The 25,025-nt window shown below is 46.6% G+C and overlaps 2 protein-coding genes across 2 annotated transcripts in view; both read right to left on the bottom strand.

Moving 5' to 3' along the window:
- Positions 1 to 9,752, bottom strand: part of SYNRG (synergin gamma) — a gene marked incomplete at its 5' end in the record, with an annotated part of 32,385 nt that extends 22,633 nt beyond the window's left edge. Inside the window, 8 exons of the mRNA XM_083875060.1 lie at positions 148 to 375; positions 1,099 to 1,389; positions 2,505 to 2,616; positions 2,858 to 2,963; positions 3,228 to 3,358; positions 4,533 to 4,651; positions 5,976 to 6,016; positions 9,682 to 9,752. Coding sequence (XP_083731186.1) covers positions 148 to 375; positions 1,099 to 1,389; positions 2,505 to 2,616; positions 2,858 to 2,963; positions 3,228 to 3,358; positions 4,533 to 4,651; positions 5,976 to 6,016; positions 9,682 to 9,752 — 1,099 coding nt within the window. The remainder of the gene's footprint in view (positions 1 to 147; positions 376 to 1,098; positions 1,390 to 2,504; positions 2,617 to 2,857; positions 2,964 to 3,227; positions 3,359 to 4,532; positions 4,652 to 5,975; positions 6,017 to 9,681) is intronic.
- A 1,575-nt stretch (positions 9,753 to 11,327) lies between these two features.
- DDX52 (DExD-box helicase 52) lies at positions 11,328 to 17,297 on the bottom strand. Its single transcript, XM_083875512.1, has 15 exons — positions 17,199 to 17,297; positions 16,842 to 17,058; positions 16,411 to 16,541; positions 16,066 to 16,251; positions 15,678 to 15,821; positions 14,770 to 14,881; positions 14,479 to 14,551; positions 14,195 to 14,398; positions 13,751 to 13,841; positions 13,444 to 13,566; positions 13,066 to 13,216; positions 12,729 to 12,804; positions 12,484 to 12,555; positions 12,273 to 12,365; positions 11,328 to 12,013 (listed from the first exon to the last, which is right to left on the bottom strand). Exons 1-15 carry the CDS (start codon positions 17,283 to 17,285, stop codon positions 11,926 to 11,928), a joined length of 1,848 nt encoding a protein of 615 aa, XP_083731638.1. The 5' UTR covers positions 17,286 to 17,297; the 3' UTR covers positions 11,328 to 11,925.
- Between the last annotated feature and the right edge of the window lie 7,728 nt (positions 17,298 to 25,025).

Here is a 25,025-nt window from a genome sequence, read left to right as displayed (position 1 = left end):
GCAAGGAGCAGGAGGCACTGTCATATTATTCAAGCAGGCATTCAGAGCAAAATTATGCAGGGTTGGCCTTGGAATTAGTGAACAGAGCGTTAGCACCAAGCAGCATCTCATTAGGCTGAAATTCTGTCAAACGTTTCGATTGCTCACCACACTCTTCAACTGCTCTGTTTTGTTCTGAAGCCTTGTGCACCTCTGCAGCAGCACTGGGACCACTTTCATGTCCACCTACAACATGCCAGTCACTGCTGGGGAGACTGGGATGGGCTGGGCTCGCAGCCGAGGCTTTGTGCCCCACTTCGGACGTTTTAACTTTGGTTTGCTCTTGTTCAGATTCATCTGAGCCATTAGCTAAGGCTTTCTCCTCCAAGGAAGAGCCTGAATAAACAGCAGGAGGGATTATTTACACTTGGTTAGGAACTGCCCAGACTGCACTTCCACACTTTTCAAAGGAAAAGTATTTTTGGGATCACTGATGAGCTGGAGATGATCAGCCCCAGCTCAGACCAACAGCACCACCCTCTCTGGACACTTTCAGAGCCTGGTTCTGCCCTTTACTTACCACAAACACAACAAATTCAACAAGCAAAAAACAAGAGGAGGAAGACCCAAAACTATCTCCTGTATTAGGATTATTGCTGCATAATCATCCAGGCATCAGGAGCAGAAGTGCTCAATATCTACTTACATCTCCAAAATTCTTCATGTTCATCTCACCAACATCCCTTCAGCCTCCAAGGCAGGAAGCACACAAGTGCTCCACAGCAGCAAAATCACTATTTCACATACCACCACCTCAACTGTGTCTTTTTCTACCACACAGATTTAGGATTATGCTAAAACACAAGATTTAATTCACCTAAGATCAGGCATGTGCATATTTAGCAGTATTTGGATCCACACATGAGTTGCTTTTACAGGCAGTTCTAAAAGAAGGGAGAAGAGGACTTAAATCATCTTCTCCCATGGATCAGCAGGTTTCTGCTTAATTGCCTAAATTATTTTTTCCAGACAGACTAAAAAAAAAAAAACCCAACAGATTAAGTAAAGACTCTGTGTAGCTCAGAGGGTGACATGTAAAAGAAGATACTTTAGAGTTACCTGTTTTATGGGTATTGGATGGAGATGCAGAGGTAGGAAAATAAGGAACCTGCCCAGCTGTACCATGCAGGGTGGATAACACTGGAGCCTGGGCTGGAGGGACAGGATGGAGCACAGCCCTCTCTGAAAGCAGCTGCCCAGCCTCAGTGGCAGGATGGAAAGGCTGAGAGGTGGATTGAGGCACCAGTTTGGGGGTTTCAACAGGCCCTTGCATAAAGTCACTAAATTCTTCATCATCGAGAAAAGCGGAATGGGAAACAGATACAGCACAATGGGATGGTGTGGGATGATCTGCAAATGGAATGAACACACAAGGCAAAGTGATGAGGAATGAGGGTCATGGGTGGGGATGTGGGAAAAGGGGTAAACACTGGGGGAATACAGAGCAAATGGGTGAGGAGGAGCAGCGTGTGGTGACAGATGTGAAGGGTGTCACTGTCAGCAGCAAAAACAAGGTAAAACTGAGCAGCCACTTCCAACCAAGCATCTTCTCTCCCAGGCTTTTAGGATGTAAACACTGAAAATCGGGTCTTAACACTGGCTGTGAAAGTATTCTGTCTGTTTTAAGCAGACAGGGTCAAAACAAATCCAGATACTTGGAAATAACTGGGTCTGTCAGGGGGACATTCTCCCTTAAAGGAACGTTTTATCCACAGAAATCCAGCAATATATCATAAGATACAAAAGAAATGTCTGCTCATGTAGCCAATTTTCTGCTTGATCCCTTCCAGTGTCACCCATTTGAACAGAATTGGTGAAGGGCAAGAAAATCTACAGACCAAGGGAAGCTGTCAGAGACCACCTGTAACCGCAAACTTACCAAGGAGTGAATCCACAGCAGGGACACAAATTTTATATTGGAAAAAGCTCACCTAGATAAGCTTTGTTTCAGGCTAGACACTAAAAAAACTACACCATAAGAAATCTGAAGTGGCAATTGTTGCCAGTGTAATTACTGAGAACACAGAGCCTTGGTTTGACCATGCCCAACGAACATCAGCCAGCTGTGACACTCCACTCAAATCTTTATACGTGGTTTTGATCATTCTTAGCACTTAAATAGCACTTCTCATCTTCAAAAGCACTCTGCAAAACATTAATTAATGCTTTGACTAGAAAAGAACAAACGCTTTATCAATTTCCTTGATGTTTCATATTTAGCACAGCACATGAGGCTTTCTGTGAAAGATTTCAAGTCTTTTTTAATTAAGGCTGATATCTAATATTTCACCCTCATACCCTGACCAAGCAAACAGTTGCCAGAATGACATTTGATTTTTACAAAACTGTTAATCCACTCATTTTGTACCACCAAATAAAAATACTTGTTGCAATTAGTTCCCTCTGCTGAGGATTTCAAACGTTGGAGTTTTATTTTCAGTTGGAAAATGAGGAAAATTACAAACCTGGCTTTTTTGGATGTGTTGCTGGTGTTGGGTGCATTTTAGCATCTCTAGAAAAGCCATCTAAGTTCCCTTTAATGGCTTCCAAAGCATCATCTCTGCTTTTTTCACCCGTCTGAAACAGCACAGAAAACATTTTGAAAAATTCAGTTTTCTTCCAATACCCACAGTTCTTCAGTACCAGAATTAGCAATGCCTGCTGCTGGCAGAGTGTGTAAAGGACTAACTCCTCCAGAGGTTTTTCAAGCCATAATCTGGTATCTCATGCAATTCCCCATTCTTGAAAGAGACCCTCCCATTAAAAGCTATTAAAAAAATCTGAAGAAAGAAACACCCCACTCATTATCAGGCCATACCTTGGGTTTCACACTGCTCAGGAGTCTCAGCTTTTGTTTCTGCTCTTCAAACTGCCGCCGTTTTCTTTCCTCCTCTAAGAACTTCTGCTGGTGCTCAAACCTCTTCCTGAAAGAAAATGATTTTTAAAAAATTAAATATATATATTGTGAGAGTTTTCACTGCAGGTTTGTGCTTGATTATTCTTCTTCTACAGCCTCAAATTCAGATGGTTTGGTGCACACACTTTGTTTTTTCTCACATCTGGACAAGCACTAAAATTTCAGAGACAACGGGAATATCCAGCAACACTCCCCAGCCTTAAACAAGAACAAACCACATCTCCCCCTCCCAAAAAAGATTCCCCAAGAGACTCATTGAGGTGTCACTTACTGCTGCTCCTCTGCAAACTGTTTCTGCATGTCGGGGGTGTACTGCGGGGCGGGCGGGCGCATTCCCAGGAAAGGGGCCTGTCCCATGTAGGGCATTCCAGCTGCTGGCATGGGCCCCAGGGCCATGCCTCCCTACAACCAAACACAGCACACACACAGCTCCAGGGGATTGGTTTTAAATCCAGTGTATTCTGGTTTTTTTTAGGAAAAGCTAAGGTGCTGGCAGTGCCAGTAAAATCGAGCCTGTAAAAATGCGGTGTTGGAGGAGCAGTGCCCTCAGTAGATGGCACTCTTCCTCTCCACAAGGACTCACGCTCCTCACAGCATTGGGGAAAACTGAGAAAAAGTGAAAAATCAGACCTTCAAATGCCACCTGTCCCAAGAGCAGAAAGGCTACAGCCATCCCACAAAGTTCACTAGGAGTTTCCTTAGGATTTTTGGTTCCTGTTCTAAGTGATTTCATAATATTTTTATATTCCCAACCATGGACACTGGAAAATGTGGTCTGAGCATTTCCCAGACATACCCAGGGAACCAACAATTTATGACAACAGCCAAGAAGGACCTTGTCTGAATAAACTGTATCTCAGAAACATTTGCTGAGAAATATATTCTGGGACATTTAGAGCAGCAGAGCTGCCTAATATAGAAGGAGCCAGAAAAATAATTTACTTGTCTTACAGTTCATTTTGCATCTGGTCTCAGAACACGTAGGAAGAGAACAAAAGTTGTTTATGATTTTTATACCAGCTCTCATAAAAACATCTTCCTACTATAAATTTTGCCAAAATAACGTAATAAATTCCAGGTGGGGGAGGGAAGGGAGTGCGAGGAGATGGCAAAACACAATAAATTCAGTTTGTGACACAGCGATTTGGTTAGAAAGTCATGCAAAAACATTAAATTTCAGCAAAGTGCAAAATTCGTACATAAGCACATACGGTGCTAAATAGAAAACAGGAGAGGAAAAGAGAGAAAACATAATATTAGCTGCTCATATTTCATTCTTATTCCTCAATTAGCAACAGCAGTACTAAAGACAAATTTACTTTAAGAGAAAAAAATGATGGTGATGGGACAGAGGGAATGGCCTTAAGCTGAAGGAGAGCAGGTTTAGATTGGATATTGGAGAGAAATTCCAATTTCAAATTCAAACACAAACAGAAAAGTTGTGGCCTCCCCATCCCTGGAAGTGTCCAAGGCCAGGCTGGATGGGGCTTGGAGCACCCTGGGATAGTAAAAAATGTCCCTTTCAAGCCCTGCCAGCCTGGGTTCTGCAGTTTCAGCCCACATTTCACTCACACACCTGCATGGCCATGGGTCCAGGAGGCATCTGGGAGCCATAATTCATCCCCATCATCCCTGGCATATTGGTCTGCATGACAGGAACCATTGGGAATCCTTGCTGCTGCATAGGAATCATCCCTGCAAGGAAACATTAAACAAGGTAAGTGCCCAGTCAATGTTAAAAGCCTTTTTTCCTCTCTCCCCATACCCTGCCTCCCCCATTTAATTGTTCTTTTTTGTGTACTAAAGCAGCAAAGGAAAGTAAAATACTCTGAGTTGTGCTGGACTGTTTAAAAATAAAAATAATGCAATTTGCTACACTGCAGGCAGCCACAGAATTTCCTTAGTTTAGACACTGGTCAGTCTAAAGGGAAAAATGTTACAGGGCTTTTCAGTAACTAAGCTGATGAATTCTCCCACCATCCTAAAATTCTCAGTGGGTTTCTTCCCATATGATTTTTGGAAGGGTCATTTCCAATTAAAAAGATTTAATTAACCAGAATGACTGGTGCTGGTAATTCCCATTTCTCTTGAAAGCAGCAGCTTCTAAAAATAAATCTTGGGAAATAAAGTCAACTTTCCACAAGGCAACTTCACACTCTGACCTGGCTGGATAACTTCTCTGCAGGTTAATTAGCACACTTTAGGTTAATTAGCCCACCAGACGTGTTATAATGGTAAAAATACTTGTCAGTAAAAGCTAAACCTGCACAAAATTGGAGAGAACAAGCTGGAATGTATTAATTCCCTGAATAAAGCAAGTGTGTTGTGTTTCAGTATCTTCCTGCCTCACATTTTGTTGTCTTGGGAGACAAACACCAACGTGCACTTGTTACCAGCACACCATGAGATAATTATGCAAAAACACTCCAGGAGGGCATGACACAGGCAGGAATAACCCATGAATCAGTCCCTGAGATTTTAATTAAAAACTCCCTATTTTCCCCATAACTTCTCTGCATATTTTCCCCTGATTAAACAAACAGCACTGCATCAGGAATGAGAACAAAGGCAATTTAAAGCTGAGGCTCTCCTATTGTATTAATACTTTCCACACAGGTTGTGACTCTTGTCCCAGGGTCTTGGATGTGCTTTGTAAATATTTACCAGGTCTTGCAACACCCACACAGTGTGGGTAGACACAGCTGGGAGATGAAGCAGAGAGAGGTGAAATACCACACTCAAAATAATACCAGAATCTAAAAGGCAAACTCAGGTTAAAAAGGGAGATGTAGTTTTCCTGGACCTTTAATCCAGATTCTGGTGACGCTGCTTCAACAACACATAGATTTTCCCAACAGAGGGGTGAGGGTCATTGGAGCACAGCTGGGGGAAAAAACTAGCTCAATATGGAGTTCAATTCATAATCCCACCTCTGAACATCACTGCAGACCTGCTTTAGGTCTAATTTATCTAAACAAAGTCAAGAACTTTGTGCTCAAGATGTGAAGGTGATACATACCTTGAGGAGGACCTAAACCGCCTGCCACAGGAAACATGAAGCTGCAGGAGGAAAACAAGAGAAATTCTGTCACTTTAGTGCAAATCCACTTCGATTTCCACACCAGGAGCCTCCCACCTTCTGGTCAGCACTTTCCTCTGCTCCTGCAGGTCCCAGAGAAGCCAACCCCATCCCAAGGAACAAGGTCATCCCTCAGTGGGATCCCCCAAAGCGCTGCCAAACACTGATGTGATCCTCCCAGCAGCCCTGACACGGCTTTGACTCATCATCCACATCACCCACACAGGAGACTTTCAGCACCCACACAGCTCGGGAACAGGTCAGTTCCTAGTGTAGGCTAAGCACAGGATGAATAAACATCTCCTCTTGGAAGTATCTGACTCAGCAGGACTATTAACTGCACCAGAGAATGGTTCTCGGCTCCTTAGGAACAGCTTTTCTGGAGAAAAATGAACTACTCACAAAACTCCATCACTTTTTGCCCCCTTTAGAAACGTGAAGTATCACAAAATAATGGAGTTTCTATGTTCTCAGTTATCTAATTGCAAAAATGCACCTTGGAGAAAACATCAGTTCACACATTGAGGGTCAAGTGCACCTGGGGGAAGAACCATTAAAATTTCAACTAAAATCCTAATGGAAATTGCTAGCCCTCACTCTCAAACAGCTGCCAAACAGCAAAAAAAAACCCCCTAGTTTAAAATTCTCATTTGCAAGCAAGTGGCAGAAACCCACGTCAGCAGCAATTTCCCAAACAAGAACCTCACTCAGTGTCCCAGGCAGTTATTACATCCAAGCTCTGTGGAAGAGAAACACACTTAGAGATATTCAACCTTCAATTCCAAGGGTGGATGTAAAAGAAAGTGACTAAGAGTACAAGAGAAAACGCCATCAGAAATGGCTGCAGGAAGTCCTGAAAGCCAAGCTGGTTTATAAATATAAAAGAGCTGTGTAATATGAGCGCTAAGATAAAACAAGGAATTTAAATTATGCATTTATCCAGGAGCAAATTGCACCTCCCCACTGCACAGGAAGCAGGTCAAACGGTCACCAAGACAACCCATTTGCTCTTCACTTCATCCTCTAATCAGGATCTTCATCATCCTGAGGCTTCTTCTTCAGCCCCAACCACTGTGTGCTGATTTCTCCTGCCACAACTATGACACACCTGAGCTTTCCAAATCAGTTTTGCCACCCTCCACTCGGGGCTGTCCCTCTGAAGAACTCTGCAGACTCACACATCTCAGCCCCAAACATGTGCAGGGCTTGGTTCTCACCACAGCCAAGGTCTGTTTAACTCACTTCAGTCATTTTAATCCTCTCCTTGGCATAAGGTATCAACACGACAACAAAGAGACTTACTATAGTCAGAATGATGAAATATTAAATGTGATTTCTAAAGATCTCCTAAGCATGCAGGAGTGTTCTAAGCTTCACACTTCCCTCCCTGTTGGGGAGCCTGGTCAAGAAGAATTCCCCAAACCAGCAAAAGCAATATAAACTGAACAAGCATCAAGAGGTACCACTGCTTGTGGGAAGCAAGTAAAGGTCAAACTATTAAATATTTATCCCTTTCTACAGAGCTCCTGGTTTATTTATAAGTCTGTGCTGAAAAAAAAATAAAAAGAAACAATAAAAAAAAACCCTCTCAGCTAATTAGAGGGCAGTGGAAGAGGAGCTAGTCCAAAGTAGCAAAGCAAGCTCTGGCAGCACAGCCCCGTACGTGCCGCTCACATTCACCACGGATTCACTCCAGGATTCAGTGTGCAACTGCCAGCACCAGCCACACTGGCACGGCCACAAAACATCCCACCAGGGGGAATTTATTATTAAACTGCTTTTCTGGAGATGCAAAAATGCCCAGAGCAGTCAGTGAAAGCAGCTGGCTCCTGTGGCTGAGGGAGCCAGTGGAGGGACAGTCCTGTGTGGGACCAATTTGGGATATGCTGCACAAACACAGGAAAGAGAAGAAGGGAACAAAGTGATCACCCTAAAATAGATCCCTTAAAGCAGTGCTGTAAATCTGTAATTTCCTATTAAATGAGTATTTTAAATATGGAGTTTAAAAAACCCACCGAGGAGCCCCAAACCAAGCAAGCAACAGCTTCAGCCAAAACACAGGAGCGTGGGGAGAATCAGCTCCTTTTCTGAATTGAAACCTCACTGTAACAGCTCCAAACCACACACAACATTCTCCCATCTACAAGTGGATTTTTAAAACCCCTTAATTCCCAAGCAGTACAACTCCACAGATGCAACAGACTGTCGGAGTATTTTTGAATGGCAGAAATGCACAAAAAATTGAAGTGAAATCAGGCAAAGAACCCACACAGACACAGAACAGAACTTCTCCTCTACCTCCAGACTTTGTCCTCAAAGAAACCAAAATACTACCAATGGGAAATGGTGATTTGTAAATCCTTTTATTTTTCAGAACCTTTATTTCACTGACAGCATTCCCAATAACACAGACAAAGCTGTGGGCTTCGGATATCCAAGACAACTCAATGAGCTTAATTGTGAAATGCAAAATTTCTTCAGCTTCCCTAGAAGTAGGACAAGAGATAAATAGCAGACACTAGAGTCTTCAAAGGTGGTGAAATCCAGTTTTCCAACCTTTCCAGAAACACAACAACATTTCTTTTAACACTGGTTCTTTCTCCTGACAGGATTCCTCCCTCTGGCCAAGGTGCCCTTTGTGGGAAGGAGGGGAAAAGGGAAGTCCCCAGGGAGGCTCCATCCCAGGAGGCCACAGACAGACCTGCCCAGCAGTGACAGGAACATTTACTGCTGCTGACATCGGTACAACCCGAGCAGGGCTGGCAGAACCCAAAAATCCTTCCCCACCCCAATATCTGAGACTGCAGCTGCAAGTGGGGCACAACTGCCCAAGCCTGGACACACAGAGGGAGATCAGCCAGGCACCCAAAATATGAATAAACCTCAGTGAAACGCAGAGCTACCATGGCTGCATTCCCAACAACACACCTGGGACCTCCCAATCCCACCCAGGACCCCACAAAATGCTGCTGGGGGCCTTGATGTTCCATCCAGGATCACAGGTACAACACCTGAGACCCACACACCCTACCCAGGACCCCACAAAGCTCACCTGGCAAGCCCTGAACCCCACCTGGGACCACCACCCAAAACCCCATGTACCTCACCTGAGACCTCGTGTACCACACCTGAGACCCCCATAACCCATCCAGGACCCCGTGTACCATACCTGAGACCCCCATAACCCACCCAGGACCCCGTGTACCATACCTGAGACCCCCATAACCCACCCAGGACCCCATGTATCACACCTGGCACCCCCAGATCCCACCCAGGACCCCGTGTACCACACCTGAGACCCCCATAACCCACCCAGGACCCCGTGTACCACACCTGAGACCCTCCATACCCAATCTGGCACCCCCAGATCCCACCCAGGACCCCGTGTACCACACCTGAGACCCTACACACCCAACCTAGCACCCCCACACCCCAATTAGAACCCCCACATCCCCACCCAGGCCCTGACCCCTCTGCTCTCACACCCCACTGCACTGCGAGCCCCCCACCCCGGCCCTACCATCGCCCCCCATCTCCCGCCAGCTCTGCCCCTCCTCGCGTCCCTTTAATTCCCCATCATCGCTCTTTTATTTGTCCTCTCCCTTCTCCACAGCCCCTCGCCCGCTCGTCCCCCGTCCCCACCGACCTGGCGGCCCCGGCCGCTCCTCCGCCCGCCCCGCCGGCGCCCCCCGCGCCGGGCCCGGGCCGCAGCGCCATCTTCGCGCTCGGCCCCGCCGTCTGTCAGCGGAGCGGGGCGGCTTCCGGGGCCGGCCCGGGCAGGCACCGCCCACCGCCCCGCCGCTCTCCGGTGGGCAGCGCCCCGCGGCCTCCGGTACACGGAACCGCGGGGTACACAACCCCACAGAGCTATGGTCCCGCGGTTCCTGCGGTACACAGAACCACAGAGCCACAGTCCTATAGAGCTACAGCCCGGCAGAGTCACGGCTCCCCCGGTTCTTCTGGTACACAGAACCGTGGATGTACACAACCCCACAGAGCTATGGTTCCCCGCTTCCTCCGGTACACAGAGCCGGAGATACACACAACCCCACGGAGCCACGGCCCCACAGAGCCACAGCCCCCGGTTCCTCCGTTCCACAGGGCCACAGCACCACAGAGCCATGGCCTCCCGGTTCCTCTGTTCCACAGCCCCGGAGAGCCACGGCCCCTTGGTTCCTCCGTTCCACAGAGCCAGAGCCTCATAGAGCTACAGAGCCCCTCATAGAGCCCCACAGAGCCATGGCCTCCCGGTTCCTCCGTTCCACAGCCCTGCAGAGCTACAGCCTCTCGGTTTCTCTGTTCCACAGAGCCACAGCACCACAGAGCCATGGCCTCCCGGTTCCTCTGTTCCACAGCCCCACAGAGCCACAGCCCCTGGGCTCCTTCGTTACACAGAACCACAGAGCTCCGGCCCCACAGAGCCACGGCCCCTCTGTTCCTCCATTACACAGCCCCACAGAGCTACAGTCCTACAGAGTCACGGCCCCCCCATTCCTCTGTTCCACAGCCCCGCAGAGCCACAGCCCCTTGGTTTCTCTGTTCCACAGCCCCACAGAGCCACAGCCCCTCAGTTCCACAGCCCCACAGAGCCATGCCCCCCTCGGTTCCTCCTGCCGCAGCCACACAGAGCCACAGCCCCACAACCCCTCAGTTCCCCAGCCCCACACTCCTGCAGATCCTCGCTTCATCACCCACAGCCCAACTCCATTCCTCCCTTCCTCAGCCCCACAGCCCCTCGATTCCTCCGCTCCACCAAAGCCCCTTTAGGGTTCTCTTTTTTACATCCCCACAACCGCTCGATTATTTTTTGTTGTTCCACAACCCCACAATGCCCTCAATTCCTTGGCTCCACCACCCCACGGTTACCCAGGAAAAGCCTGGATGGGGTTTAGCTTCCCCTTGGGGAACTCCAATTTCCAGCACCCAAAACCCTGCTTTTTCCATAAAAAAAGAAAAGAAAATGCTGTCTTTCCACCCAGGGACGTGTGACAAGAGCCTCAAGTGACAGAAGGGGCAATTCACACTGACAGAGAGAGGGTTAGATGCAATATTGAGAAGAAATTCCTCCCTGTGAGGGTGCTAAGGCACAGTATGCTGTGGCTGCCCCTTCCAAACCAGATTAAACCAAGACAATCCTGTCCACAAAACTCTTCCTTAAAGGATTATAGTTGCAAAGAAGCCATTCCTGCCTGACTGGAATGATGCTGATGACAAAACCAAGGTGGGTTGAGAACACACTGGGCAGATGAAGACAGGGAAAACACAGAGAGTTGGGTTTTTTTGCCTGCAAATTTGTTCCACCGAGGCTGCACAAACAGGTATCTGAATTAGCATCTTATGACCTTGTTTATTCTGGTTTCAGGCTCAATTGTAAAACAGTACAAAAGTATTAGTTATTTCAAAATAATTTCATAGAACAGTAGGAAGAGCAAGGCTTTGCTTTCACATACAAGTGGGTTTGTTTGGGCTTTTTTGAAGTGTCCAGGGAAGTCTCTGACAGCTGTGTTTATCAAACCTGATGGTAAAACACTGTGGTTTTTGTCTTTGAATCTCCTGAAAGTGTCTAAAAATGTATTAGGGGCGATCTGAACACAAACAATATTTTCAAGGAGCAATACAAAACTGTGTGAAAATAACACAAACTGATGCTGCTGTTGAACTCTTCTCAGAAATACACAGCATTCACTGCACGAGCACAAGCTCCAGCTTCTATAAGAAGCATGCAGGAATTCTCTCCTGGCATTGCAGTAGAGACTTTCTAGCAGGTAAACCTTCACCCTCACCCCAAAGGAAACATGAGAAATGTTCTTCTCCCTTCAGCATCACTGCCTTCTTCATTCTTCTGTTCCAGCACAGACAGAGGTGTCAGCCCCAGCTCACCAGTCTGAATTCAGCTTTCTGAAACAGTCTGTAATTTACCGCTCTTTTTGTCTTCTTTATCTTTCTTCTTTCCCTCAGTATTTTCCTTTGTAGTTTTCCTACAAGAAACACATTGGAGATCAAGATACATGAACACAACCAGTGGCTTAAACTCAGGCTGCTGTCACTTGACAAAGGCAAAATGTTGTCATTAATCCAAGCTCCAGTAAACAGATACTGACATTAAAACTTCATCACTAAAATCATTACGAGTGGGTGGTTCATCCAAACAAGTTATCTATTATTTTGCTTAAATTTTCTGAGCTGTTTCTGGATAAAAGAGCATCTCTTACCTCTTCTTCAGCAAAACCTACTTACATTTTTCTTTTGCTTTTTTTCAAGAAGCACTTTGGGGTGGTACAAATGGATTCTCTTGTCAAAGGTTTCTTAATGAATTTCTTCTTTTGCTTGCTGAGAACAACATTTAGTGAAGAAAGATGAAATTACTAGGGATTCTAGTTCCAGAGAGTATAATAGGTTATTAAAAAGCACTGATTAAAAGACTGGCTAACTGCTCAAATGAACATACCTCTGCAGTTTGGGCAAATGTTTTATGTATTCTGGCACAGGACAGCCAGCTCGCTGGATAACGTTGGCAATACTGGAAAAGGAGAGGAGAGAAGAGATCAACTCCAGTGCTTGGACTAGTGATAAATATTTCCTCTGGGAAAACAGCAAACCAAACAAACTGGCTGGTTTGTTGTTGGCCTTTTGTTTTGTGGTGGGATAATTTTAAAGCAAGAAATAAAGACGTTATTAATAAAGTCATGTTACCTCCGTAATAAAGGTTTATCATCCTCTGTAAAGAAAGTGACTGCCTTTCCTCTGTGTCCTGCTCTTCCAGTACGACCTGCCAAGCACAAAATTTGCAGAGTAGAGATTTTAGTTTAGACATCTCCCTTTATTCCTCCTCACAGCCCCAGCCTCCTGCTGCATGTCCACAGACTAGGGATGCACCAAACAGCCAATCCCCAAACATTGTTCCCAGTGAATCAAAGCACAGCAATGTCTGAAACATCTAAATAAAGTTCACAAAATGGTGACAAAAAGACCTCTACATTAAAGATCTCATAAATGGGGAAAAGGAGGTGATTTGTGAGCCATGCCTCACCAATCCTGTGGATGTATTCCACTGCACTCGTTGGCAAATCATAATTGATGACCATATTGACACCTTTGAAGTCAATCCCTCGAGCCAGTAACGCTGAGCAGATGAGCACCCAGATCTTCCCAGCTCTGAAACTCTGCACTACTTTGTCTCTCTAGGAAAAGAACAGAAAAGATATTTGGAAAGCAGACCAAATAGCAATTTGAAAAAGGAGGTGAACTTGTTTCCTTAAAGTTGCCATGATGGTAAGGAATAAAACTAAACCTCTGAACAAAAACCTGCAGGAATTTGCTGCCACGGTTACCTGGAGTTACAGTCCAACACTCCTGCTATTACCCTTCTCTCTAAAGCATTTCTTGCAAAGAAATAAAATCCTCTTACCTGTTGCTGAGTCTTGTCTGCATGGATGACATCCACATTGATGCCTTCATAAACCAGCTCATGGAAAAGCTCTTTAGCTCTCTCAATAGACTGCACAAAAACAAGGACTGGAGGAGCAAAACCCTGCAAAAGAACAAGTTTATCTCAGGTTCCAAAGTCCTTTTCCTTGCAGAAACTGAGACACAGCAGATTTGAGCAATGGTTTAACATGTGTCATAGGGAAGCGTTTAACCTGGGAAACTGGGAGTCTGACAGAACAAAGCTCAGTTGAACAGGAAGAAGAACATGCTCAGTCTCCCTGAAATACCTTTTTAACAAGCTCTCTCATTGCTGTTAGTTTTCCTGTCTCAGATCCAACAAACAGCAGCTCTTGTTCTACTGTCTCTGCTGCAGAGTTTCTGAAACCAGAAATCCAACAGAAACCCTTTAGTGTTTTTTACATACATTAACAAAAACTTATATATTAATAAATATATGCAGCATATTATAACCTCCACAAAAACATTACCTGCTGGATGACAAATACTGCACAACAAAACCTATTCCATCAGTGCACCCTCCTAAGATGGATGTTTATTTGATGATAAAGCAATTGCCAAAGGAAAAGAACACTTTATTCAACACACGACAAAGACCTACGTGCCTACACGATTTTCTCTGGAGACAAAACAACCTGCAGAGTGCTGACTAACAACAGCCACGAAACCAAGCAGGCAAAGAAAACAATTCCCCAGGAAACAAAACACTCTACCTTGCTCCAACAGACACCAGCACAACGTTGTCCAGGTTGAGCTTACACCACTCCTCCACGTCGTGGGCAAAGGTAGCGCTGAACAGAGCCCTCCTGACCAGGTGGGAGGTGCAGGCCAGGAAGATGGAAGCCAGCTGGTCCCGGAATCCTGATTTCCCATCCTCAAACAGCTTGTCTGACTCATCCACCACCAGCCACTCCACGCTAGGAACAAGGGAGGGTTTGGTTTTCAGGAGTGCCACTGGTGAGGAGCAAAGCGCACCTTTGACTCAAGACTCTCGTACCTGCTCAAGTCTATTGCTGGAGGATCTTCTTTCAGCAAATAAATGAGTCTGTTGGGAGTAGTGACCAGTATATCTAGTAAAAGAAAAGAAGGAAAGTGTCAAAAAAGATACAAAATAAACCAAAAAAACAGAGCAATTCCAACCCAATCTGCCAAAGGTACAATTTAGCAGAACCCATGTCAAGCTCACTTCTTATTTCTTCCCTGCCACCTTTTAACCCCACAGCCCAAAGAGAAAGATCAGTAAAACTTTTTAACTTTTTAGAAGCACTTCAGTCATTAGAATAGTTACCAAATTTCTTGGAAGACTTGGGCCCAAACTTCTTGGCTGCCTCAGCTGCCTTGTGGATCATGTGGATCCTGAAGCCTGTGCCCTCAGCCAGCTTCACCAGCTCCCGGTGGGTCTGAAAAGGCAGCAGGGATTTGCAAACTGAGCTGATGAGCTTTTCTAACCAAAAAACTGCTGGCAATCATGGAGCCATGGAATGGTTTGGGTTGGAAGGGATATTAAAGCTCAACCAGTTCCCTCTTGCCCTAGGCAAGGACACCTTCCACTGTCCCAGGCTGCTCCAAGCCCTGTCCAGCCTGGCCGTGGACATTTCCAAGGATCCAGGGGCAGCCACAGCTTCTCTGAGCAACCTAATCCTGAAGCTGGAGCTTCAAACCTCACCCTGATTTCAGTGAGAGAGAAAAGCTCTCTGTATTTTTTAAGAGAAAGCTCTCTGGTTTCCTTAGCATAATAAATGCAGCTCTCTAACAGGCATTATTCACGTCACTGCCATATGTGGCTCCCTCTCTCACATGAATAAAAACTGCCCAAAGGTGTCATTTTAATTTCATTTTAATAACACAGCTTTGTTATAAAGTTATTCCTTGAAATTCCAAGTTTGGGACAAACAGATCAACCTCTCATGGCAATCTGGAGTAGGAAAGGAGGTTTTAAGAGCACCTGAGCATTGAGCAGTTTAAAAATATGATCAAAGAACCTTGAGCTCCTAATCTAATCATTTAGATTAGACTCAGATAATAGATATGTACCTACTTCACAGAAGTCAAAAGACTTGAAACAATCATTTAAATCAGCTTTCTCTGATACGTGAGGGCAATAAAGGAAAAAAAAAATATTTACTAAGCTGCTCTTTTGCTGATGCAGAGTGAAAACACTGAAGTCCATCAGTGTGAGATTCCCCCAGCACACACCTGGCTGGCAAGTTCTCGGGTGGGTGATATGATCAGAGCCCTGAATCCTTTGTTCCTGGGTTGTTTCAGATGTGTTAAGAGGGGGATACAAAAGGCCAGAGTTTTTCCAGACCCTGTAGGAGCTGAAGCCAGAAGCTCCCGACCCTGTAAGAAAAAAACATATTTCAGAAGGGGAAAAAAAAAAAAAAAAAAAAAAAAAAAAAAAAAAAAAAAAAAAGGAGTAAAAATTACATCCCCATAAATATCAGTGCTGAAAACTGACCCAAAACACCTTAGGAAAAGCATGGATGAGGAAAACTACGAAAGCCAAGCTCTCAATTCTGATCCAGCTTTAAAACTGCCACAAACACAAATTTTGGCAGGACCCCTGAAACCCCAGAGAACTCACATGCAGCATGGTGGGGATGGCCTGCATCTGGATGGGTGTGGGGACATGGAAACCTGCAGCCTGGATGTTCTCCAGGATTTTAGGGTGCACTTTGTACTCCTCCTGCAGCTGATCAAAGGTGGCAATGGGGTCAGGGAGGTCTGTCCCCTGAACGTTGATCCTGTGCTGGTTCCTGAAGCGATTTATCTACAAAGAAAAATTTAATTTTACACCACAAAACTCACCACGCACAGATTCATCTCCATTCACACTCAGCCATCCTCTTCCAATGAGGAATCATCATAAAAAAACTTCAATTTTAGATCAAACACCAACAGGAACCTGTTGTTGCATCAGAATTCCCACCTTTTCTCTCCTCAAGCGTTCAAGCTTCTCTGCAGTAGGTTTTTTGTCTTTTGCCTCTTCAAATTTTACTTCCATAGAGGACATCCACTTTATTCCATTATTTTCTGACAGCTCTGGCATTGATGCTGCTCCTGGAAGTTGCAAACAAAGTGAAATTTGCTTTAGTAAAATACAGACAAGCTTTATTTGGAGACAGAAAAATCTCAGAAGGTTTTTTCTCTCATTCTCAATAAAAGCAATGAAGAATCCAGAAGGATGGCAAGCACATCCCAGCTCTCAGCACTGAATCTTGGCCCAGTTACTAGATCAGCTCTGAGCCTGGCCAGCTGAAGAACCCAGAACTGGGTGGGTTTTAAGGTCCTTCCCAATCCAAACCATTCTGGGATTCTCTGATGATCCCGCCAGAGATACATGCATGTGTGTACAATTACCTCGCGTCTTTTTCTTTTTTCTTTTCCCTTCACTGCTTTCTGCCGTTCTTTTCCTCTTCCCATCCTTTTTCCCTGCTCCATCTTCCTGCTGCTTCACCCCCTCTTCACCCCCTGCGAGCCCCCAGCCCTCCTCGGCAGATCCCTGAGGGGCTCCCTCCTTGTTCCCGAAGAAGTCGAGGCTCTCCAGGGAGACGCTGCCGCGGTTCTCTTTAACTACCTGAGGGAGAACGGGGAGAAGAGTGAGACGCCATGACCAGGCCGCGCTCCTCAGCGCCGCGGGCTGGGATAACGAGACTCCGCAGGCTGAACCACACAGAGGGGGGGAATCCCCGAGCCCTCCCCTGGGTGTTTCCGCACCCCAAAGCGCCGCGCGTCCAGCCCGAAGCGCCGCACATCAAACCGAGCCCCGGCGCCCAAACGGCGGAACAACTCGTGGGTCTCCATGTCCGCCGCGATCCCGGCAGCCCCCGCGCGCCGCCGGAAACGGGGAGCGCTTCCGGTCGGGAACCATGGCAACCGCCCGCGGGCCGCCATGGCCGCCGTTCCCATGGCAACGCCAGGCCGCGCCGGGCCCGGGATGCAGCAGGGACGGGAACGGTGTGGCCACAGCACCAGGGGGACAACGGAGGATTCCTTCCCCTGTTCGCCTCCATCTGACTCCTTTCAGCTCTTCTGCCATCATGGAGTCTGGGGGAGAGTGGACAGGAGGATGTTGTTGGTGCCCTGTGCAAACTGCTCTGTTCAATCCTTGATTTATACTAACAAATCCAGCCTAACACGTGTGCCTGAAGAAAGAAATCTCCATCTGGCTCCTTCCAGCTCTTCTGCCGTGCTGGAGTCTGGGGGAGAGCAGACAAGAGGATGTTGTTGGTGCCCTGTGCACAACCACTTTGTTAAATCCTTGATTTATATTAATAAATCCAACCTCACAAATGTGCCTGAAGAAAGAAATGCTTCAGGCCGTGGCAGGAGCAACCTGGCAACTTCAGGGCATTCAAGAAAGCTTGCCCAGATTTTTTTCATTCATTTCATTTTTTTTTTCATTTATTCATTGTGATAAAATGTGAGAGCCAATAGTGCAGGTAAATGTAGTGCTCTCTATCAGATCAAACAATAAAGATTATTTTTTTTCTTGGTTGTTCATGGAGGAAAACAAACAGAAATTTAATGAGCAGCAACAAAAAATTATTCAGTGTAATAAAAGTCTCAAGGGCTAAAGGTTTATGTTTGGGAAATCCAAGAGCTCTAAGACATATAGACCATGAATGCTCATCCTGTAACTACTTTAATAACCAACTTTGATATGAAAAATTGGGTAAACCTGTTCCTCCCTTCTGCCCTTCTCTCCTGATTTATGGTGTTTTTTCTTTGCCAGAATTTTAACTTCCTAGAAAATGGAATGAAGCAGACCCAGGGACCTGAGTACAGTGAAAATTCCCTTTCTCGTGTCCCCAGAGGTGAATTTCCAGTGAGGAAAGGCTCAGCTCCTCCTGCAGTTCCCAGGCTGAGGCTCCTGCCAGTGACCAATGGTTGCTGCAGAGGACGGGGAAGAATGTGGAGGCATTTGTGTAACAAAGAACTATAAATCATCTCCAAAATCCATCACTCCCCAAGGGATGCTGTTGGCAGATTCAAGAGTGAGGAAAACAGGGAATATTCTCTTTCCATGGGTCAGCTGGGAAATCCCTTTGTGTCAGGGGCTGAGGAGGGCAGAGGGCCCTGTGCCATCATCAGGATTTACTCTGTATTTTCTTATAAACACAGAATAAAAAAAGGTGACAGGGAAGAGCTGTGGAATAGCCAGGTGTTCTCCCGGCCCTGACACAGCCCCATCCCTGCAGGGCTCAGGGATCCCTGGGTGAAGAATGAGGTTCATTTTTTGGTAAATTTTAAGAAATGTGGGTTTTTCTTAATTTTTAAAATTTTATAATTTTTTAAATATTTAATATTTTAATTAATTTTAATTACTTTTATTAAATATTTAATTTAAAATTAAGACAATTAGGAGATAAAAAAGTAAAGTACAGCCAGGGTGACTTTGCATTCAGCCAAGTCCACACTCTGCTATATCAGAGACATCATTAAATACTCTTTTTATTGCATCAGTTTATGAATATTCATATATATTTTTCCATAAACTAGTTTCTATATTTTAGGAACTGTTTTGCATGGTCCCTCCTTGGGTTTGCCTTTTTAGAGCATTTGTGTTTCTGGGCTGTGTCTTCATTATCACTTTTAGTTTGGGCTTTGGTCTGTGCTTTTTTCAGATGGGAGATGCTGATGGTTGGTGTATCAATAGCAGAGTCTTCTTTCCATGTTCACTGGATGTTATCCCGACCAAACAGACAGTTTAAGCAGACTTATACCAACCACTATGCCTGATCTTCTTTTATTAATAGCAGAAATAAAAAACTTATATCCTATATCCTTACCACAACGTTATTAATCATATAGCACACACCTTGCCAAAAGCCAAATTTATAATATATATATAACTTTAATATAATATATAATATATCTATTATAATAGATACATTATATCCATATTTTTATATATACATAATATAATATAATATAATATAATATAATATAATATAATATAATATATAACATTTATAACACCTAGGGTGCTGCAGGGCAGCTCAGGGGAGATGTGCCACTGCTCAGGTCATTGGAATAAATGATGGAAATTTATTCCACCAGCAAGGTCTGAGTTCCTGCAGCCTGGAGAAATCCAGCCAAGCCAACATCTCCTCTGTGTGTGTGTGTCCATCTGTCCCAGAGGTGTAAAGTAGGGATTACAGGGCACCAGGACTCTGCACAAGCTCCCTGCCCTCCTGCTCCATCATCCCCACCCCTGATCTGCACATCACAGTCAATTATCCCGGCTGGGCACACCGGTGACCTCTGACCCCTGCTGTGTGCCCCGATCCATTAACAGCCCCTCAGCCCTCAGCTCTCAGTATGAATTGATGTAGCAGCCATTCTCTTGCAGCAGGGAAACATGCGTCCTCATTCAGCTGTCCATTTCCACTTTCTGTTCCTTTGTGCTGCCCTTCTGTTCCCTGTGTTGCTAACCTGGTCACCACTTCTTGACCCCACGTCCCTGTCCCTCCCAAGGGTGTTGTAAGCCCAGCCACTACCAAAAAACTTTTACTTTTCCCCCCTTTGCTCACATCTTATTTAGGGAAAAATGGTTTCCAGCAGTGTGGGAGCTTTGATCCCCCTATTCAAGAAATCCTTGCAATGTTTTTTTTTTTAAGACTTTCTTTCTAAGGCAAATGAATTCTTCATAAAGGGGGAAATGGTGTGCTGGTTGGGCTCTGTTCATCTGAGGAAGACAAATGACCTGTTTTATTACTTGAAAAGCATAACAGTTGAGTGTGTAGATTTGTGATTTATCTGTAATTAAGAATCCATTTGAGCAGCATATTAATTACAGAGAGGAGGATCCGTTTTGCTGAGCAGAAAAGTAAAATCAAAAGTTCCTCGAATTAGATGACAGCACAAAATGCCTGAGGCTTTGCTTTTCCATGGCTCTGCATTACGCCTACACTGAGGCAGGGCAATTCTAGGGCACATCTGAGTTTTTTGGCTTTTAAGTTTTCTCTCTGCATCAGAGAAATAAAGTCCAGGGGCTCCTCTCCCTGTCTGTGCTGGTGTTTACCCCAGTGCTCCTGTTCTGACTGGGCTGCTCCTTTGCCTGGGGGCTGCAGCAGGGGAAAAGGATCCTCCAGGATTTGATGGAGAATCAATTCAATGCAGAGCCCAGGGAAAAGGATCCTGCAGGATTCAATGCAGAATCAATTCAATGCAGAGCCCAGGCCATGGCAGGGAAAAGGATCCTGCAGGATTCAATGCAGAATCAATTCAATGCAGAGCCCAGGCCATGGCAGGGCAGCACCCGGAGCTGCAGGAGCAATCAGACACGCACTGGAGCAGCCAGAGAGGTTTTTTCTGGATGCTGAGCGTGTTTTGAAGTGGTTTTTTGGGTGCAGCGCACCGCTTCAGGACAACAAACTGTTCCAGAGCTGTTGTGCTGCTCTCCTTGTCTCACATCTCCCTGTCTCCCTGTCTCACATCTCTGCCCCCATCCAACCTGCTCATGGCTGGTGCTGCAGGTGTGCTGCGGGCACATTGTGGTCATCCTGGTCAGTGGGTGATGGGATCAGCCCACGGGGCCTGGCACAGGGACAGAGAGCTCTGGCTGCTGCCCTGCAGGTGAACACTCCACATTCCTCTCTGTGAGCTCCTCAAACTCTGCCACCAGCCCCACCGAGCCTGCTGGTCAAAGGCTGTGTGCAGCAGTGACAATGCTGTCCCTCCCCTGTCACCTGTCCAGGAGCTGTGGAGTGGAGCAGAGCCCAGCCTGGGCACTGCCCAGGACTGCTGCTGCTGCTCCTTTTCCTGCTGGCATTCCTGGCAGATCCGGCCACCCGGCTGGACTGGCAGAACGGGTCTGGAAAGCCTTGAGTGTGTGTGAGCCCTGCTCTTGTGCAACTGCCCCTTCCTGACTGCCAGAGACGATTTATAATCACAGAAATCGCTCAGCTGCAGTTTGGTGCCCCTGGAGAGGCTGATCTGATGCTTTCATGGCCAACAGGGATGAACTGGGACTTCCTGAGCAGTCCAACTGTTTGGTGCCTTGAGCCCAGCAGGCACCAGAGGCCTGGGAGGGCAGCTGAGCCCCAGCAGTTCCCTGGGATGGCAGCAAGGTGGGCACCAGCAGCAGGCTGCTGTCACACACTCCTGGGGACAGGGACACAGGCACCAGGCCCCCACCCCTCAGCCCTGGACAGGGTTTCCCTGGTTTCATTCTTCCGGCAGTGGTGATAAGCCCAAGGAGCTCAAGCCCCATGCCCAGGGCTGATGCTCAGGTTTGATAAGCCCTGTTGTGGCTCTGGGATGGGCAGCTCACCTGGTTTTGACCCAGTGACTTTGCTGGCAGCACAAACAGGAGGCTGTCGGGGCATGAGGCAGCCCATGTCACAGCTGTGCTGTCCTGGGAGGTGAAGGAGAGGTCATGCTCCTGCCCAGCCCTTTATATCCCACCTCTGCACATCCCAGGCTTCCCTGTGCTCCTCCCCTGACCCTCAACCCATGGACTGGGGAAGGACCATAAAAACACAGAAAGCTTTGGATGATACATCCATGGACAGAGCTTTGTGACACAGACCCACAGCAGCCCTGACCACAGCTGTTACCCTGGCACTGCTGGAATTTGGAAGATTTTTCCTTTGTACCCACTTTAAATTAAATGCAGCCTCGTCCCTGTGTCCATGGATGAGGCTGCAGCTCACATGAAGAGACACTGCTGGAACCTCATGGCACCCCGTGGATCCTCACGTGGAAGGAATTCCCTTACAAGCAGCTTTGAATTGTAAAATAATCACTCGGCCCTGTAAAATTATACTGGTCATAAATGAACTTTGTCATGGTTCTGCTGGTTTCTGTGCCCCATAACTGCATCACACACAAACACCACGTGCCTGGCAGCAACAGGAGGGAAAAAAAAGAATCTTCCAGGAGCTTCATTTGACATGACATTGCATTTTCCACTAATTTAATGAGGCAGTCATGGCACATCTGGGAGCAAACACCCCACCCAGGGCTTCTCCAAGCAAGGTGAGGTCTGGCCAGGGACATCCCAGCCCCAGCCCAGCTGCTGCAGAGACTGCTCTGAAGATTTTTGTGGGGTATTTGCCATCCAGAAAGGTTTCCTCAGCCAGAGATTAACTCAGAATCAGAGGAAGCTTTCTCTGCACACAGATATGGCATTAGCAGCCTGTCCTGCTTCCCCCTTCCCAGATCCTGCTGCCCAGGGATGGGAAGTGACAGACAGCACACAACACACTGTTCAGCAGCTTCATAAATACACACCTCTGGGGAAAGCATCTGTTATTAATCGTTTGTTCTGCTCCCATTATTGACTTTATCCTGTCTGCTTCATCACACTCTGCTCCGTGGCTGTCACCTGCTCCATCTGTGTCCTCATTTGGATGTGTCCTCTGCCTTTTCCCCCCTTGTTTTCTTGGTTCTGTCCCCTTTTCCTTCACCCCATCCCTCTCTGGTGGGGTCGTTTCTCAAAGCCTCCTTTTGCCCAGGTTTTCACTTACCTTCTCTGCAGAGCAGCACTGACCCTGCACCATTTACCAAAGGGTTCTTCACACCCCAAGCTCCATCCTTTCAGTCTATGACTCTTAACAATTGGTGCAGAAATCAAGCCCCAAAAAGTCCCACATCAGCTCAGCTGCAGCAGGTCTAGTGCCTCTTTCTCCCACTGGAATGTCCATTCCTCCCTCTGCAGGGCCAATTCTACCTGGACTTGCATCAGCCAGTGAAGCTTTGCACTGCTTCACATTGCCATGAACTTCACAAAGGTTCCACCCTTTTTCCACTGCAGTGCTCTGAGTCACTCAGCTCTGTTAGCTCTTCACAGTCAAGGATCTTCAAAAGCTTTGCAGCCCCTGGAGCACACCCTGCCACCTCCCCCTCGGGCTGCACTGACCCAGGGACTCAGCATCCCCAGCGGATGGGGCTTGGCTTTGGCACTCCCCTCCTAATTGGTTTGCTTAGCACTTGGCTGCTAAACTTAGCAGGGAATGAGGGAGAAACCCTGGGCTAAGGGCAGCATCATTAGGGCATCATTAGGAGGGTGAGGAGATGGGTCTCCCCACCTCCTGCAATTCCTGGCTGATACCTGGGGATTTACAGGAAACACTGGATTCCCTACATGATAAATATCCCCATAAATATCCTCACAGGATAAATTATATATATATATATATATATATATATATATATATATAACATTATAAATATTATACATATATATAATATTATAATTTTATATATATAATCTCCATATATAATATTATAATAATTATATATCTATATAATCTGCACATAAATGGAGATGATCATTGCAAGGGACAGCAGGAGGGACATGCCACCAGCCTGTGTCCCTGTCAGCCTGACCTCTGCCAAACCACCACACACGACCACTGTGGAGCTCACAGAACACGCAGCAGCACCAAGGACTCAGAAGAAATGGTGTTTTTTTAATTATGGTGTACATTAAATTAAATGTCATTCTGAATATTTTTCTCCAAATTCCTGATGAGTTGTTTGCCGTAGGGCAGCTCCTGTCAGTCCCAGCAAGGGTGAGGGTCCCACTGTGCCAGACAACTGAGGCAAAAACCCTTTCTCAGCCCAAAGAGAGCATCCTATTAAAGTGTTCTGCTTTTTACCAGTGGTCATCCATCCATGGGCACCTCTGCTTCTTGTTCTCCTCTCTAAATCCCTCTCAGCAGTTGGAACATGCCACAAAGTTAATAAAAAATCAGCTCATCTGGGGATTTTGGATCCATTTACAGAGGGGAGCAGGGACAGAGGAGCTCGTGTCTCACAGAGGGCAGACGATGCCTTTGGCAGCTTCCATGGCTTTGGGAGGTTGGACTTGGGCACCCAAATTCCTCCAGGGCTCTGGTGTGTGTCCTCAGTGGGTATCTGAGGGGCTGGGATCATTCACAGGCTGGAGATCTTTCTGCAGAGCTTTCCATGAGGCAGCTGGAGCATTCACACCCCAGCCCATATTCCATCCATCCATCCATCCATCCATCCATCCATCCATCCATCCAGGGCACCACGAGGACAGGAGCAGCCTGGGCACTGCTAAAGGTGGAGCCAACAAGGTTCATCATCACCTGTTGAAGGTGGAAAGGAGCCACCTGTACTGGCCATTTATTGGGCAGGAGATGAGGCAGTAACTGGGCACCCAAACCTTTCTGTGCCTTGAGATCCCACCAGAGTTCAGTGTGGCCTCGTTCACTCTGTAGCAGCAAATGCTCCAGGCTCACCTGGAGGCTGCTGACACTTCCCAGCAGCTGGATGTGCTGCCAGGTCCTTCCCCACCCCACCAGAGCCCATCTCAGAGCCCCCAAAAGCAGGGAAGCCCATTGAGATTCATTCTTAGTCCCCACATGGATGATCCAGGTCCTGCCAGGGCTCTGCTCACTCGCCCCGTGTCCTTCCTTCACGTGGGATGTCACCGAGCAGGGGACACGTGTCTGCCTGTCCTCCTGCCCTGCAGAGCCCAGTGCTGCCTCACCAGGGTCCTCGCCAGCCCCAGGACTGGAATTAACTCATTTAAAGGAAAAAGAGAAATACAAAACCAAAACCATC

This window comes from Zosterops lateralis, assembly GCF_965231275.1.
Source record: "Zosterops lateralis genome assembly, chromosome: 19".
Lineage (NCBI taxonomy): Eukaryota > Metazoa > Chordata > Aves > Passeriformes > Zosteropidae > Zosterops > Zosterops lateralis.
Note: the sequence above shows the minus strand (reverse complement) of the source record. Positions and strands in the feature narration are given on the sequence as shown.